The sequence below is a fragment of the Pyxicephalus adspersus genome, chromosome 9, assembly GCF_032062135.1.
Source record: "Pyxicephalus adspersus chromosome 9, UCB_Pads_2.0, whole genome shotgun sequence".
Taxonomy (NCBI): Eukaryota; Metazoa; Chordata; class Amphibia; order Anura; family Pyxicephalidae; genus Pyxicephalus; species Pyxicephalus adspersus.
Window position 1 is genome coordinate 40,733,510 of NC_092866.1, and position 18,524 is coordinate 40,752,033.

At 38.0% G+C, this 18,524-nt stretch overlaps 2 protein-coding genes across 2 annotated transcripts in view; one reads left to right on the top strand and one right to left on the bottom strand.

Moving 5' to 3' along the window:
• Positions 1-4,480, top strand: part of LOC140337843 (uncharacterized) — an 11,983-nt gene extending 7,503 nt beyond the window's left edge. Inside the window, exons 3-5 of the mRNA XM_072421670.1 lie at positions 1,177-1,279; positions 2,143-2,314; positions 3,171-4,480. Of these exons, the coding sequence (XP_072277771.1) occupies positions 1,177-1,279; positions 2,143-2,314; positions 3,171-3,301 (406 nt within the window). The 3' untranslated portion in view covers positions 3,302-4,480. The remainder of the gene's footprint in view (positions 1-1,176; positions 1,280-2,142; positions 2,315-3,170) is intronic.
• Positions 4,481-4,513: 33 nt separating this feature from the next.
• GATD1 (glutamine amidotransferase class 1 domain containing 1) lies at positions 4,514-14,804 on the bottom strand. Its single transcript, XM_072421672.1, has 8 exons — positions 14,680-14,804; positions 13,145-13,221; positions 12,270-12,375; positions 9,665-9,772; positions 8,661-8,755; positions 6,803-6,896; positions 5,932-6,044; positions 4,514-5,102 (listed from the first exon to the last, which is right to left on the bottom strand). Exons 1-8 carry the CDS (start codon positions 14,768-14,770, stop codon positions 5,091-5,093), a joined length of 696 nt encoding a protein of 231 aa, XP_072277773.1. The 5' UTR covers positions 14,771-14,804; the 3' UTR covers positions 4,514-5,090.
• Positions 14,805-18,524: the final 3,720 nt, after the last annotated feature.

The following is an 18,524-nucleotide window of genomic DNA, read 5'->3' on the forward strand; positions in this document are numbered from 1 at the left end:
GGGGAATCCCCCCCCCCCCCGCAGTGTCTATGCTGCATGCGGCTCTGAAGCCATGGGTTGCCAACCCCTGGTCTAAGCAGTAACCAGGTCTTATCCAGAGCCTCTATTGGTCAGGATGTTGCACTGCTGGTTACTGCCAGAAGGGAATTGGCTGGGAAACAACGGACTGGGCAACAAGGGTTAACACTGTATTAGGCAACAGGAACTAGCTGAGCAGAGCTAGGGGGCTCGGCCCTAGTGGAGACACGTTGCACGAACGCTGTGCCTGAGCAATGCCTGAGTGCAGTGTCTGAGCTAGCTAAATAGCCAGGGATGATTAAGGGCTATTTTCTGATCAGCTGTCATGATGGACCAAACTGATAAAAACTGATGAAAAACAGGCAGCAGGTCAAAACTGCCCGCATGGGCACGAGGGAGGGGCCTGCACTTTAGAGAGTAAGAGGTTAGTGTGACAGTAGGTAGAATAAGGAGTTGTGGAGACATGTTTTTTTATTGTATGGTTTGCCAGAGTTTAAATCTGCCTAATATATGTGTAGAGCAGTACAAAACTACTACTGTACATGATGCATTAATATACGATAAAACATCATCACATAGTGTGATGTTGCAGGGGAGGTTCGCACTTCCTTGCTATGTAAGTCACCCCAGGGGTCCATAATTTGTATGTTTAATTTCCGTCTGCTAGACACACTTACATTTAAAACAGCAGCCCTAAAGTTCAATTTTCACTACTTTTTTAATTATGACCCCCGCATTTTGAAAGTTGTTAAAGGTGGGGAGATGAAATATGGAGGTTTGTACTGGTAGAGATGTAAGGCTGCAGCATTCATACATAAACACAGCTGTGAAACTTTCCTAACAATGACGTCATTGTACATGCCCTCTGCTAGATTTATTTCACGGGTAGATTTATTTGTTAGAACACCTGAAGGGGAATCCCCCGGGTTATCCCCCGGGTGGAGACATGTTTTTTTATTGTATGGTTTGCCAGAGTTTAAATCTACCTAATATATGTGTAGAGCAGTACAAAACTACTACTGTACATGATGCATTAATATACGATAAAACATCATCACATAGTGTGATGTTGCAGGGGAGCACATACAATGTGTCACTAGGTCTTGTACTAGGTTGCTAAATTTGACATCTGAAGCCTGTTTACTGCTATGTTTGTAGGTGCTTGGATAAGAAAACAGTGGAGAAAATAACTAGGGAAGACAATAAAATGGTGTTCACATTGAGACTTGCAGGAGTAACCCATGTTCCTGGCTCCTCAGTGGTAAGTGTTTTACATTTTTTTTGCATTTATGATACAAGATCGGTTGGAACCTCTATCACATGTTATTGCCTATGTTCCCCCCATGAGATATTTCATCTTATGTACTGTTATGATGACTACAAAAAAACTGAGGGGAATCTCCCCAGCAGGGACCCAGAACAATCACAACCCTGACTATTGATTCAACCATTACCACTTTGCCTTTTTTTCCTAATCCCAGCGACCACACAAGCAGTACGAGGGAATCTCCACAATGCGAACGCAGGCTATATCTTATAAAATGTAAAATTATTGCGCTACCAATTCTATTGTTCCCATAAAATCAAGATCCTAACTTTGAACTGGAAAGCCAATCTACCTTTATAAAAACAAAGCAAACCTAAACACATTCTTTATTTACATAATAAAAATACATAAAATCTAACATACATGTTGTGCAAACACTGAATTATGATAGCTTGTGTTTCAGCTTTATTAAAAGTCCTTAATTATGGAGAATATTTATCACACAGCTCAAAACATATTGTACCATATATGCCATCTTTGTGTTTCTGGTGTTTTACCTTTATAAAAAATTTGGTATATTGTAGTGGGGAATCAATTATATCACTTATGAGTAAAATAGTCTCCATAAATATATACGGTAACATTTATTTCAAACACAAATGAAATTTTTTAATTAACCTACTGTTTTATTTGTAATTATTATTCCCCCCCCCCAATTAAAAATTCCAAAAGAAAGAAACATATTAAATAGATTTAATCAATAAGAACTTACTGCTGTAATGATTATTTGATTATAACCATTCATTTTTTTTTCTTTCAAGTTGTCCTTCACATAAATGTCTTCACTCCCAATACAGGTATTTATAAGCTGTGAAGTAAAATTGTGCCTGAGCTCCAACAATTCAAACTCCTGTGGTTCCAACTGTCTATCAACATTACCTTCCAAACAACCAACAGAATCCCAGCTGGAGACAGAAACTTACCATGTAACTGCAGAACCCATCTATGTTGTCTGGGAGAAAAGAAAAGGTCAGTATGAAGGAACAGGAAACAAAATACTCCATCGAAATAGGTGTGCTGTGTTATTAGAGCTCTAAGATCTTGTCTTGGCACACCAGTATCCTTGAGCTAAGTCCAGACAAGCAGTTTTGCAAGTGGGCCCATTCATTTTCCATTTTTGTTAGGAGTTGGAATGTGTCTGTGTTCCCACACCTTTTTGGACACAAATTGTTGCCTCCATAGACATAGACAAGAAAAAAGGTTCTGGATGGGTATGGGTTTCTAAAAAATGTTCAATTAATATTAAAATTACCAACACTTTAATGTAAATCAAGCTGCTTCTAATTGCAAACCAAAGCAGTACGTATATAATATACAGGTATACAGCACAACCAAGGGTAAAATATTTGCATTGGTTGGTAAGACACAGGGAAGCTGTATTGCCAGCTATAGGCCAATTTTTTTTTTCTTGCAAATAATGCATTAATAAACAAATATACAATTATATATATATATTTATATATGTATATATATATATATATATATATATATGTTTTCTTTATATATTATTTATATAGTGTTTGGAGTTCTGTCTTCTAACAATGGCCCTGATTTAATAAAGCTCCCCATGGCTGGGGAAGATACACTTTCATCAGTGAACCTGGGTAATCCAGCAAACCTGGAATGGATCTGGTCCAGAATTAAAAATATTTAGCAAATGACTTTTAAGAAATCACCTAGGTTGACTGATGAAAGTGTATCCTCTCCAGCCTTGGGGAGCTTTATTAAATCAGGCCCAATGTCTCCCTATACTGATAACTGACATTATGCTAACACAATACATAGTTTTTTAAGACATCTACCCATACATACTTTTCTTTTGCAGTTCCTGTCACAATTTACCCAGCCCTGGTGATCGGAATGGTCCTGGGTGGCACTGTTGTGGCTGTGGTGGTATTACTGGTGAGGAAATCATTCTCTGGAGTGCGTCGCAGGAATATTCTAGTGGATTTATGACCAGAATACCAATGGGTGTCACATTCTTGATACGGACATTGCATTAAAAGCACAAACTTTTTTTTAAAGAAGGGGACCCAAACAAACTATTGCTGCTGATCTGATAACCAAAGATGGAAATTTACATCCAAGCATACCTTGGCATTAGAAGATATACACCCAGCAGCATGTTGTACAATGTATAAGTATTCATTGTATGTGTTTTTGGGGTGTAAGCCTACTTTATCAGTCGTCTTGTATAAAACCTGTTATTTTGTTGCTATAGGTGTCATAAAAAGAAGTTCTAGCATAAATGAGAACCCGGCGGAGCTGGAGGATAGATAGTAAGGTGGTTAGGATTGCCTGACACTGACTCATGTCACAAGCTGGTCAAAATAAACAGAAAAGAATTGACGTATTATCTCATCCTCTACAAATGTGCAAATACATCCATAGCAATGTGCAGAGATAATGGCAACCTTAAACAAAAAATGCATGCTATTGAAAAAAATGTTCTGGAAATTCTAAATTGATATGCTTTCCCTAAAATCACTGGTCAAATTTTCATGATTGTAGTTTGCATACATAGGTGTTCTATTTATTATCTTCCCTGTGCTTTAGTTTTATTAACTTTGTAGCAAGAGAATTATTAAGCTTTGTATGTCAGATGATTGTCGCCAGAGACCAGTGAGCTGACAGTGAGCTGTACAGCAGCCCCTGATGATAAAATACTGATAAGGAATGACTGGTGGGCACTCCAATGCAGAAGAGAGCAGTGGAGTGCCACTCATTCTCCCCCTGCCCTCCCCATAGAGTGCAGCAATTGTGGATTTATCGGTAATTGGAATTTTACATGAAAGATCATTAATGGCAACAATGATCTGATGTCCGTCTGACTTCTGTATGGGCTTTAGACAAGCTGCCCAGAAAGGAGAATTCTACTGAAATGTATTCTTTTTAGAGCTCTTCTCAGTTTACAGTGCCCATCTTCATGTTTCAACTAATATATAAATATAGCAAATACAAGTTTCAGTTTTATGAATATTTTTTCTCTGTCTTTTCTTGACTACTAAAAAGAATGAATGGCTAAAATGGATGAGAACTTCAGTAAACTGTATGTTTCTTGAATGAACTCTGCAATGAACAATAATAAAAGCAGATGTCATGTGTGAATCATTTTTCATTTTATGAATCAAAGTTTAAAGCAGGACATAGTGAAATAGATAACTACACTTTTCCCAAATGTTTGGAGTTTATTTTTTGAAATGTTTCAAACATACAGTGCAACAACTCCTTTGAGCTAAGGAGGAGGAAATGAAATGTAAATGTTTCAAATCATTAATAATCTGTTGACAACAATTTAAGGGCAGTGAATCAAAGGAATTTTTTTAGTTTGTTTTGTGTCATCAATCACTTTTTAAAGACAAACGTTACTGGCTTGTAAAAAAAGGTCGGCACATGATTTTGAAGAAACAATATCAACATAGCAACAAATTTTAGCTGTTACCCTCACAGCACCTGGATGACTTTGTGCAGATTATTTGTTTCCTCTGTTCCTCATCACTGAAATAAATTGGTACAGTACAGTAACAGTAGTCAGAACACTTTGATACAATTACAGTATGACTGAGATTTACACTTCACAGTACAGTTCAGTTCTGTTGTGATCTCAATATCCCCATTCTGAGGGTCAGCCTAATGCAGTAAGTAATGGAATGGTTATTATCTCTCTAGGATGCTGCTGGTCACATCAAATCAGACTTCAGTTCTTCCCACCGATTGTCCATTTGAGTATAAATAATGAGTTCTCTCATCTCATTTCCTAAGCAAAAAGAAATGTAAAAAGCATTAATTTGTTCCCGTTAAACCTTTAATGTAGTGTTGCACTGCTTCATTTATTGAACATACAGAAAACTGTGGTTCCTAAAAGTATGGTTTTCTGGATAACTAATATAATTATGTCATGTGGTAATTACTTTTCCTGTAATATGGTGTCCACAAAATACATCTTTTATCGGCACCCAGTTAATGATACATTGCTCCATATAAAGTGTTTTTATACCCCTACACATCCTTTTTTCTGAAAGCCAAGTTGTTTCCTAAGTAAACTGCTTTTTCTTTTTACTTTGATTCTGACTGTCCTTATCTTTTCCCTATTCCTTTTTAATCAATGAAAAATAAAAACAAACATGTAAGGTGTACAAAAACTTCACTGGCTTTTTTTAGGCAAGTGACACATTCTATAGTAAAACAGTATCAAGATGATAGTCCAAAAAGATCGCCTTTGTTAAACAGAATCAGCAATGGCAATTTCCACAGAAAGGTCTTGCCTTGCAAAGTCTATGAAGTGGTTCAGCAGACTTGAGACACAGCATAAAGTGTATTTAGTGCAGTATTAAAACTGCAACGACACTGCTGGTAAACTCCTACAAAATTAGAGCTTTTAACCATTTTCTTGTGTTGATTTAGGGTCTTGTCTGTATTTTTAAGTTTACTAACTGGTGAACTTCTTTAGTAGCATCTGTCTGAACATAAAAAAGAGTGTATTTCTTCTATAATAATATATAATATTTGATTGCACTGTCCATTAGAGTACACAAAATACATCAGTAGTTCAGTACATAGCAAGAAGACAGAATGCTAGCACCCACCTTTCTATTGCAGAGAAAGATCAGATTCTGAACAGCAGCCATTGTGGAGTTTTCATTCTGTCCTGTTATCAGATGTCTGTCCAGAACAACATGAACAGCATCTGGCTCGCTGGCTAAATGAAGATAAGTCAGTCAGTTAAAATATTCAGTGAAGATTTTTTATCACAATAAGCAAACATTTATTTTTTTAAAATGCACTGTTCATTTATAAGCCTGGCAATAAAATGTCTAAGCATACCAAGCCCAAACATCATAAGGTAACAGTTCTTACTTGTAAACATAGTAAACATGTACAAAGATACATTGATTCACTGATAAGTTACACTGGGAAACTGGATAGAATGCCAGCTAAACCCAAATATATATACTGTCATAATTCTAATTCAAAGGTTTGGCCCCAGCAGTGAAAGCTCACCGGGCATGTTACACACAATCCACCTCATTCAGCTTGAACTTGATAACATACTTTTAATTGATCACTTTTGACCATACACATAGCAACTACTTTCCAGGATGATCTGTATATTAAACAGCTATGCAGGGACGTTTGTTAGAGAAATGCATTCGTATTACATTACCATTGATCACAGTTTTTATGTTCTGTCCTAGAACCACCTTCTCTGCACCCAATCATCCATTGGCCAGTGGGATTGTCTGTCATATGCGGTGGCCAAAATGAAGGTGCAAGGGAAGAAAGATGTGATCTAGGTATTAACTCTGGAAACTGTGGTGGACATATGCATCACAAAGCACCCATGTTTTGGAGATAACCGGATGCTCTGATGATAACACAAGATGCCTGTTCTGTGTCCTTAGAAAGTCGGTCCACAAGTACACCACTGTAAGCTTTAATAAGCTTCTCTGTTCTTACCACTATATGTTGCTCCAGAATTTTTAGCGAAGTCTTCTAGGATAAGAGGTAGGCTGCCATAATCAGGCTGACGGACAAGTTCATACACAGAAGGCTGAAGTCACATATTAAAAAAACAATGGAGAAGGAAAATTAGCTACTTTCTCAATATGATAAAATATTCTACCAACAATACACACCAGGTGTGAAATACAGTGGTACCTTGTTTTACAACAGTATCTTGTTACAGAATTTTCAGGTCTCAAAAGAAAATGTAGATGAAATTTTGTTTCTGAAACCGAAAGGAGCTTTCAGAAACGAAATTAAAACAATGTTACAACATTGTAACATTACAACAATGTAACATCTTGCCTGGTCTTGTCTCAGCTCATCTTGTCTTGTGTTACTCAGGCTACAGTCTCAGTAAACTAGTGAACATCTCAGACTGCGTCTCAAGTGATTGCTGGGCTTTATTGCGATTGTGTTTTTTAATTTTTTTGCTAAATTTTTTGTGTGTGCTGTATACTGTGTGCGCTGGCATACTATACGCCAAAAAGAGTCCTCATTAAAGGTAAAGTTTTTCTTGATTTCTTTATGTAACAGTATTTTCTATATGTTAAATAGTACAGTACAATATTTAAAACAAATGTTAATTTTTTTGGTTATGAGAACAAATTATTTCTATTTCCTTTATTGCTGATGGGAAAATATGATTCCAGTTACAAAATTTCGGATTAAGAAATGTTTTTTGGAACCAATTAATTCCTTGAACCGAGGTACAACTGTATTTAAAAATTAATGACCAAAACAAGTCTGAAGGGAACAATGTTTCAAATAGATTTTGTCTCCATTTTCGATCGACATACTACAACATTTTTTTTTATTTTAAATTTTATTTTAATTAGATAGAAAAGAGATATTCTAGTCTTTTACCAGTCGGGAACAGACATGGTACCCCCAAACTTGAGTTTTGTTCACAGGAGGCATGTAGTTAGCATCCTCTGTCCTGCTGCCTATCTGACCCCTACCACCCACCTGCACTTTCTAGAAAATCCCAGCTGTAATAATGATAGCCAGGATTTTCTGTGTAAATGCAGCATCTGTAGAAAATGCTATAGGTAAAGCTTAAGTCATTCTGACAAAAGGTTCATAAACACTGAACAGGTGATTAGCATCTACTTAGTTTCATTCATCTAGGGGTCAAAGGAATGAGCTTCAATCTCAAATTATGTCAGGGAAAACAACCTGACAAGTAAAGAAAAAAAATAGTAGTTTGATAGTATTTTCTTGAGTGCTAAAGGATCTTGTCCTGACACAGGCAGAATTGGATAAAAGCCCAAGTCATGGAGTCCCATACATTTAATTTTGTCTTTGGAGACTCAAACATGTCTTACATGACATGTTTGTCTGCTTAACTTCATTTTAACTATAGGGAGAAGTGTTAAATTTGATCTGATCCTGCAAACAAATGCCTTTCAAAAACACAAATAGCAATAAAGACAATATCTTAAAGCAAGGAGAAGGGTTAGATCTCTGCCTAGCAGAGGCAGAAGATAGAGAAGAGATAGTCTCACTCAGTGTGTTACTGTCCAGTCACTGCATGTATTAATTTCCACTGCAGTGTAGTGTGCAGAAAGACCTTTGGGTGTGCAGGACCAGGAAGATCCGTTTAGCACAGCTTGAATAACCAGACTGATTAAAAAAGAATTGAAATTCTTTTGGCAGGTAAAACAGTATTTGTATGTATTTCTATTGTGTATTAGCTGTTAGGAGCCCAGCTATAAATATTAAAAAAAGGCAGATAAATTAAGTTAGTATTTCACTGTTTTTTTTGTTTTAAACTCAGCTCCTGAATATGAAAAAAAATGTTTCAGTTTACCCCAGTGAGACTGTAGTCTTGAAATATCCATGATTTATCTTCAGCAACAACACAACATAAGGCTGTCACACCGTGTCCAATGGCACAGACAGGTTCTACAGAAGAAACCAATATAATAAAAGTCATGGAAACGCAAATAAAATTTTAAGAGACAGGTATACCTATTTTCATCTCAAATAAATTGCTTTGCCCATTTCTGGTGCAGCGATTTAGCGCCAGAATTTTTGGCACAAATAAGTATTTCTCCATGAGTTTAAAAGATATGAAATATTGACAAACAAGTCCATTACACACAATATATCGAACCAGCACATAACAAAAGTAATGCTATCACATTAACTATAAGAACTAACCCCTAAAGGGAACCATGGCATTTCCCTCACTATGTCTGCTAACACAACCTGTTGTAAGCACATCTAAATAATGTCAGGGAATTCAAGTTTTAATACTGAAAATCTGGTGCTGAAAACTGCAAGTCTTTATACATAGTTAAATAAAGAATACCACATCCACACTGTGTATTTTAGTCAATATATCTCACAAAAACATCTGTATTGTGACTACGCTAATCTGATATCCAAGCGATTGAAAATTTTTGTGTTCTACAAAGATCTTTTCATAACCTCTATACTGGCTAATAAAAAGTAAAACCTTATTAAAAACATTTCCTATTATTTTATTGTTTAAACATGTCAGGTTATGCAGTCATACCAGTTAAAGTGAACCTATACTGAGAAAATATGTAAACTAATGTTTCTGACCTGGTTCCAATATTTACAGCTTACCTGGCTGGGGTTCTGATTTTCTGCCTTTTCTTGTTTTAGTCGTGCGACAGACCACTGAAGCTAAAATATCAACTTTATATCCAGGCAAATAGTTATCTTTCAAATGAGTTCAGAAATGGTATCTTTCAGAATCTCTCAGTAAAGGTCCACTTTAGGAAACGTCACTCAGCCCCTTCCCTGTTAACAGTGTACGAGTACAGCTAAATCATCCCAACTTACTCTTTTCTGCTTTGAAGTGCTGCAAAATTCTAGCCAGATAGCCGCTGTTTGCCAAGTCTGTCATAGCCCCTGGGCAATGTGGGATTAAAAGTGCATGATAACGAGAACCTAAAAAAAAAAAAAAAAGTGAATTTAAATTATGGGTCTTTCTTCTTCAAAGGGCATTAGGTTTCCACCAAATAATAGGTTATAAATATATATGTTCAGAAATTATCCATATAACTAGTACACGTGGGATGATTTTTACTTTTCTGCTTTAATCCACTCCTATAAAACAATAAAATATGAAGGGGAATCAGCAGTCAAATGTAAGCAATCAATTTTTGGATTTCTGATTAGATTTGGATTGTTTAGATGAGTTGGTAAATACGGACTGAAAGTACACAAATCATGTGTAGACTTAATTCAATTCATCAGACTTAATTCAATTTGAATGTTAATCACTTTTTATTCAAAAAAGATAATTGAAAGAGCAGAATATAGTATATGTGTGTGTGAGATGTTTTAGAGATTCTGACTAATCGATTATCGTACTGGTTGGTCAAGTGCAAAATTGACAGCAAATATTGTGTAATGTAGTGATAACCAGGAATTCTAGGAGGAATTTATTCCAGCATGCTATAAAAAGCTGATTCTAGGTATGCCCAGTCACATTGTACTATAAATGTAGTGTGTGGATGTGACAAACCGCACATGAAGGAAGGTAAGTAAAGAGCTTCTAAGAAGTGGAATAAATGACCAAGCTAGAATTGTTTATCAGCTTTTACCGGGGTAGAGATTTAGAAGGAGAGGAAGCCAATCCCACAGTGATAAGGTTAGAAAATACCACTAGAGTGGTTGACGAGCCAATAATACATAAGGGAAAAAGTAGAAAGATAGCGCCTCTTTATGGCAGAAAATAAGTCTAGCATGACATAAAACCTTTTATTTCAATTACTAAAACATATACTTCTTAGAAACATAATTGGTAAAAGTGGCCATGGTAATGTTTACCATGATCAATACTTTAAAATATAAAACAAAACCATTACCATTTTTATTTTCTCATTGATCTATCATAGGTTGAAGATATATAAAAAAAATAAAATCGCAGCCAGTGTACATATTTAAATCATAGGTACGCCACTTTGTGGTTTAAATGTATATTACATAATTAAGATATATTCTGTGATGCTACAAAAATATATATAAAAGAACTTCATTTTTTTTTTTAATATATATTTCTAGATACCTCCACCTACTAGAACTGGATTAATTAATAATTATTACATCATTAAGATAGCCATCCAAGTAAGAATTATATTTCCTAAATATAATTCCAATACAATAACATGTTTATTTACACTTGCGATTATTTTTCATATGAAATTGTGGAATCTCCAATTGAGTCATTTCCCCCTTTTTGTGACATTTTCAGGGTTAAATGTACTCTTTCACCTTCTTCTCGTGAGGTCAATATACCAAGTAAGTCAAGACTATTGAGATGAATCTGCTTATGTCAAAATTGTAAGAATACTGTGGATATTCTATACTATACTATCATTATTGTAATTTCTAGGGTCTCGGCAATCTCCCGAGGAAGCCCGTTTAGGGCGAAATGCGTCGGGAGAGACCTAAGTACAGTACTGACCCACATCTTAGACTCTTTAGTGAGAGTATTTTATAAAGTCATGGTTAAACATTGCCATGGCCTCTTTTACCAATTATGTTTCTAAGAAGTATATGTTTTAGTAATTGAAATAAAAGGTTTTATGTCATGCTAGACTTATTTTCTGCCATAAAGAGGCACTATCTTTCCACTTTTTTCTCTGGGGTACAGATTTAAACTAATGCTGCTGAAATAATGACAATTGATATCTTGAATCTCAGAGCCATTTCCCCTGCAAAGCTATTTTCCTTGTGTTAATCTCACCCGCTGTGTATGGATTGTACATTGTGTTTAAATGACTGTAAAGCTTGGGAAAAAGATTTCAGTAAAAATACAAAAGAGTTTTCTCTCTCTGTAAATTTTCAAAGATGTTGGCTCTAGAGACTGCTAAGCCCTTTTTCAACTTCAGTTAAGTTTTCAGTAATTGGCCTCTGGTTATAAAGATTACAGGTAGTCCCCGGGTTACATAGGAGATAGGGACTGTAGGTTTGTTTTTAAGTCGAATTTGTATGTAAATCAGAACAAAGTACATAATTTTATTAAATGCAATTAGGACAGATGTTTATCTCAACATATTGCTAGGTAGTGTGGTGTCAGGTCCTGTATAAAATCCTCACTTTGAGCTAATCACAGAAAAAAAAAAAATTTGGAGCCTAGACATTCATTAACTTCTGGAGCAAGCTGTGCTTTGATGTGCAAAAAGAAACAACTGCAGAGTTTGTCTTGGTCATTAAAGAGTTACAAGAGTCTGCAAATCATCAGTTCAGCTCTTAAGATCCCCCACAAGCTCAGCTGCTTTTAGCAAAAGATTTTGTCTACAAGTCAGCCAAAGCACCCCCCTCCAAGCCTCTGTCCTGCACAAATCCTGTTGGTATCTCGGAGTCGTCCATATTTTGGATGTCCTTAACCCGGGGACTACCTGTATATGGAGGAAAAGCAGCACATTACACTTCTAACCATCTATAGATTCCAGTTTCGCTGGATTGGCATACGGCTTCAACTGAAATTCTTGGAACCATCTTGTGTCCGATTCGTGGATTCCCACAAAATCGAGTGCTTTACCCTGTAAAAGATAATCAGCAATTTATAATGACTATACCAGCAATTTGCCTAAAAAAGAATCATTGTGGTAAATATCAATTACAATAATAATGAATCTAAGGATTTTAAAGATTTTGTCTGCAACATTTTCCCAAAAAGAGTTGACCCCCATAGACCTAACAAAAAGCCCCAGAAGACTTAACACATGATTGGCTAAATACTCATCATTTAGTTTTGCAGCCTGCCTAAAGCTTTTATACCCACCAATCCATTCCAGCCTAGCACATATAGTTGTTGTGACAGAAAAGCATCAAAAGAAAATGAGGATAGTCAAATTACCCAAACATGTAGTGATATATATGATATATATTGCATGAAGTTCAAAGAACAGCTTCATGTTTTACATCTTATATTATGTTTTTGAAATGTACTCTTAAAGCGTACCTAATCATTTTATGTAATAAAAAATGTTTTTTTTATTTTTTTTTATTATTTTATTGTGGCTGGAAAGACTGAATGGGAAACCCGCAGCCAACAGGGATGCCTACGTCACATATCCCAGAGGGCTATGGGTTGATGGATACCAACAGGTCACATTAGTGGGCAGCCCAAGACAATTTTCTATATTAATGTCCTGGGAATGATGAGCACAACTCTGCAATGTTTTTTAACAATAAACTATCAGGTAGGTATTTGGGTGTACAAACCATCAGAGAAAGAGAACTTAATAAAGCTAAAAATACTTGTAAAAGATATTATTAGACGTATATCATCCGCTACTGTCCACTCACCCCAGGGGAGGCCACTTGAAGATTAAATGCTGAGCTTGCTAGATTTAATGTCTGAAGAAACGATTGTGCAGAAACACCTTCAGGAAAAATATTATAATATCATGTAAAAAAAAAAAAGTCACTACATACAGAACATTTAATGTATTTCCCAATTTCCCAGAATCAAAGCTCCCAGTAATTATTCTATGATATACCACTCCATATTTTGCTGCTTGGTACATGCTGTGAATCTATGTGTTTTTAGGACTTTGGTTTTTGCCATCATCTACAGTAGGAACTTATGACGGCAGGTATAAAATCAGTAGATGTGAAGCTATGTATTTGAATATTACCTGCATGTTAAAAATGAAAAAAAAATACTAATTAATAAACAAAAAAACTTGCCCCATACCCTGCTTGCCCTATCCCAAGCTCATCTCCGAAGCAGATCTTCATTAACCTTTCTTATTCTTTCTGTTACATCTGACAGCACAAGCACAGCACTGTTAGCACAGAGCGTACAACCCTGTAGAACCTAAGTCACTGAACTGCTTTGTGACTCCATTTAGTGTAATTTTCGTAGTCTGTGTGAATTAAACACCGTGACAGTAGAATGGACAGGGGATTTCTCTGCTCACAGCACCACCTCTCACACACTGTATCAGCACATAGCCATTTATAGATGAACTGCATTTGCTTGCAGACCAGCCCAACACCCACATGTGAAGGCGTGACTAAATGACTGACAGGCCAGAGAACAAATAGTTAAAAGAGAAGGGCCAGGATGGCACAAGTAGAGAGAAGTGGCTGGATGAACCTTGTAGTCCTTCAGACAGGAAATAAGGTGAGCGCAATTTACCTGCTGCAGCTTTGAATGCTTGTTGTGTGGAAGTCACAATGTGCATGTGGCAATTCAGTACAGGAGAGGATTGCCTACAGGTGTCCAACAACATAAGGAATGGTGGGAGAGAATTAAATATAAAAATGCAAGCTTTCAGGATAGCAAAAGATCCCTTTTTCAATCTGCATGTAAAGCCTAAAGAAAGGGATATGAGCCATCCTGAGAGCTTGTAATTTATGGACTTAAACCAAGAAAAGTGATCACTCCACCTATAGTGCCTTGTACCAAAAGCATAATTTTTTTATTATCAATAAAGACAATGACTGCCAGGGGTACAACAGTGTTGTGGTGACTATAGAATAACACAACTTTACACCTCTCTAGTATCTGAGAAACTACAAACCCGCTTCTTTACACATGACTGGGCCACATAAACAGCAGTGCAATCATGTTATATGTCAATCATATACCCTCATTTCATATAACCCAATGTGCACCCCTACACACAACAGGCTCCATCCAATACAACCCTACACAAACACACACTCCTCCCATACAACCCAATGCTCACCCCTACACACAACAGGCTCCATCCAATACAACCCTACACACACCCCTCTCCTACATAGTACAGGTCTGATAAAGCTGTACAGAAGGCAAGTCACATGACACAGCCCTCCTCACACACGGTCACATGACCCCGCCCCTCCCTCACCTCCGCTCACAGCACTGCACACTATCAGACAGCTGGGTTTGGTGAGGCGGTCTGTGGTCACCCCGGTGCCCGCCATCCCTTGCTTCTTCATGTGTGGAAAAAATAGCACCGATCTTCCCTGTACGCATGCGTGCTAAGATTGTTCCTCACTGTATTGCCAATAAAGATTGTTTGATTGAAAAGGCGGAACAGTGATATCCTGGGAGGGAGATTTGAACTCCTGGCATTTCCTAAAGATTGGGGTCACAAAGGAGCGAATAATAATGCTTCTATCATTTCTGAGCATTGGCTGCACCTTTGAATGTATGATGTGTGGGGTGTATGTTACTGGGTGACAACACAAAAGCACAGTTAGGAGACAGGTGTCACCTTATGACAGGAAGTGGCTGATCATTAGATTTTTAAAAGATTGAAAGGAACTTTTAAAATGTTTTACCATATTAAATATCAGGAGGGCTAAAGCACCCGTACCCAGGAGAAGAGAGAGGAAATATGCTAATGAGGGGTTTCAGGGGGGCATCACAATGCTGGTTAGGTAATTATAATCATTACACATCTTCAGGCTGGTCACATGACTTGTAGAGGTAGAGAGGCATCTCCATGGTGACACCTGCACTGATCTTTGTACAGGCAGACCTCAGGTTACATACGAGATAGGGACTGTAGGGTTGTTCTTAGGCTGAATTTGTATGTAAATTGGAACAGGTACATTATTTTAATCTAAACATATTATTAGGCAGTGTGGTGTCAGTGACTGTAAAAATTCCTCACTGTGAGTTAAACACAAAGCAAAAAAAAAAAAAAACTTTATAAAGCCTAGACATTCATTAACTTCTGGAGCAAGCTGTGCTTTGATATGCAAAAAGAAACAACTGCAGAGTTTGTCTTGGTCATTAAAGAGTTACAAGAGGCTGCAGAACAGCAAAAGACTCCCCCCTCCCCCAATCAAGCCTCCGTCCTGCCCACAAACGAGCAGGGATGTCCTGTGTATATCTAGGAATCGTCCATACGTCGGATGTCCTTAACCTGGGACTACCTGTTTTAATAGGCTGTGAGTGAAGGATGCTGTGCACAGGGGGAGGAGCCATGACACAGCATTCCCATTCTTTGTCACACACAGAGAGACAGGACCACTAAGGGGCGCTATGGCTTGCACGGAGGTGATGTGAGCCCTGGGAAGGGCCAAAGCGCAGAGTCTAAGCAGTAACCAGGTTTTCTCCAGAGCCTCTGATGGTGAGGATGTTAAGCTGCTGGTTACCGCTAGGTTGCGGTTCTTGGGCACACCAAGGTGGGCAAGCCAGGTACAAAATCACAAAGCAGAAGGATAGTCAAGGAAAGCCGGGGCCGAGACAGGCAACAAGCAAGAGAGGTCAGGTCACACGCCAGGGGTCAATGGCCAGGGATCCAGGAGACAGACATTAGTGACACAGGGGCCACTGCGGGCACAGGGAACACAGGAGACACTGAAACAGCAGGAGAAGTAGGGATAACCACAGACAGACAGACAGAGTGGAACAGCACAGGGAAGTTAGCTAGGAACCATCAGACTGGACAATGAGGGGTTAACACAGGAGCTGGACAGAGGAAACACTGAATTAGGCAGCACGTGTACAGGAACTAGATCACAGAACTGGGGAGCTAGGCACTAGTAACTTGGTGCACTAACACAAAATGGAGTCTGAGAGCAAGCTAAATAGCCAGGGCTGGTAAAGGGGCTACTTCCTGATTGGCCAGCGGCATGGATGGAGTTGATAAAGCTTGGAAACAGAGGCACGCCCAGCATCAGAACTGCCCACATGCCCAGGAGAGAGATGCCTGTGTTTTAGTGAGGAACAGGTAAGTGTAATAGTCCTATGCCCTAAAGGTGAACCCCCCCCCCCATATTTTCTGCTACCTGGGCTACAATTAAAAAATATATGCTGAATTTGGGCCTTAATGTTGTTCTCATGCCTACATGTAAGTGGCCCTTGCCCTTGTCCTGTGTCAGAGTGGTATACAGCAGCCATTCATCAGCTTAATAAACCATAATTGAACGGCACAGTTACTAATCCACATATTGTGATTGTGCAGTATGGGGGGGGAGGGGTTGGGGGAGATAAGGTGACCTATTGGAGGTAGGTTGTCTTTACCCCCTGGCTTTGTCTTGTAGTTGTGAGCTAGTAACCAGTAATTAAATCACTGAATATGTGGGGATCTAATTGCTCTGATCTGTTGTCATTTAGGCCAAGTCTACACTGACTTTAAATTTCTAAATGCCCATACAGCTTATATTATTTTTAAGTGTTTTAAAGCTATTTTAAAAGTTATGTAGCAGAGAAGGGTCAGAATAGGGGAAAACACCTAAAAAGCCCAAAAATGCCAATTCATTTCAATGGGAGCGTTTGGAGTGTGTTTTTTTAACCCTTTCCAAATGCTTTTCTTGCCCATCACAAAAAAACACGGCCCTGGCATGAACTGGCTTATTGGAATTAATAAGAGGATCAAACACTTCACTTTAACAAATGCAATGTAGAGGCCAGATATAAGGGTCACTCTTTCTATTAAAATAAAACATTTTATACAGATCTGTTCATCAGATTCATCATGAGAACAGAGGGATTTGGTTTCAAAGGAGAAATCATCCTTCTAACAGAGGGGTATTTGGGAGCTATGCTTGGGGTGGGCATGACTCTGAGTATTGCTTGCCAAGGTGCAGCTTTTTCTGACATACTTAAAGCGTACCTAAATTCAGAATTTTCACTTTACATAAAAAGGTAGGCAACCCTTTTCTGTTTGTCATCTACGTCACCTGATCCCGCGCCTGCGTTGGGTGATGTAGGAAGAAGAACCCGGAAGAGCGGAGAGAAGATGGCGGCGTCTAACGCGTTGGCCTTGAGACGGATGCCAGGATCATGCGGGACCCAATCCGTGCTCTGCGCGATTTAAGGCAAGTGTATTTTTTTTTGTTTTGGGTAGTTTTTGGGTTTAATTGGCAATTCTAGGGAGCTCCTGCAGAATAGTAATAATTCACATGGAGATTTACTTCCTTTTTCATATGGAATAGTAAAAAAAAACAAAATGTTATGTGTGTTGCTTGCACTACCAGACAAATATCTAATTCCAGCCACTCATCAGCTACGTTATTAAATAACATTTAACCTTTACCCCAAACCTAACCTATAATGTAAGCTCCTATCCCTCCTAAAATATAACCTAAACCAAACTCTAACCTAATCTTTTTTTGTTTACTTCCAAGGATTTTTTTAATTTAATTTCAGATTTTAGGGAACCCCTGCTAAATCCAATTCATTGAGGGTCAGTGGGGAAAAGTCCTCTTAAATTGGTGGCCAATGAAAGAATGACCCCTTCCTGTGGTGGCTAGGATACCACATTTCTAGAAAACATCATAGAAGTCATGCAGATTGCAAATGTCATTATCTCCATAACTATGGAGGCATCAAATGGGAGGTCAGTCAGCAACAGTTTAATGAACCCTGGTTGAGAATGGCAACTCTAACCTTATACCCAAAGCAAGCCCTAAAACTTCTTCATCTCTATTTTAACCTCCCAACCGTTAAGCCCGAACTTTTCCGTGCTAAAAAAAGTTGCAATTATCGTTAACCCCGAACTTTTCTCACCAGGTGGTTAAATGTAAACAAATGTTAGATTGCAATCCGATTGTCATACATTGTATGACAATCGGATTACAACTGAAAGCAAATACTTACCCAGTGTCCGCAGCTCCTCTAGCAGAAATAAAAGATTTGCTATTGCTGCTGGCATCTGCAGTGAGATGTCAAGCACAATGCAGAAATCCTACATTGTGCTGTGCATCTCTCCGGAGATGCCAGCAGCAGCAGCCTCCA

Bases quoted from the DNA above. Each gene is read 5' to 3' on its own strand.
- GATD1 (XM_072421672.1), bottom strand. From the start codon at position 14,770: ATGAAGAAGCAAGGGATGGCGGGCACCGGGGTGACCACAGACCGCCTC. The intron at 6,897-8,660 runs GTAAACTGAAAC...ATGTGACTTCAG, and splicing joins AAGACTACAGTCTCACTGGG to CCTTCTGTGTATGAACTTGT. The intron at 6,045-6,802 runs GTAAGAACAGAG...ATCTTCATTTAG, and splicing joins TTCTGGAGCAACATATAGTG to CCAGCGAGCCAGATGCTGTT.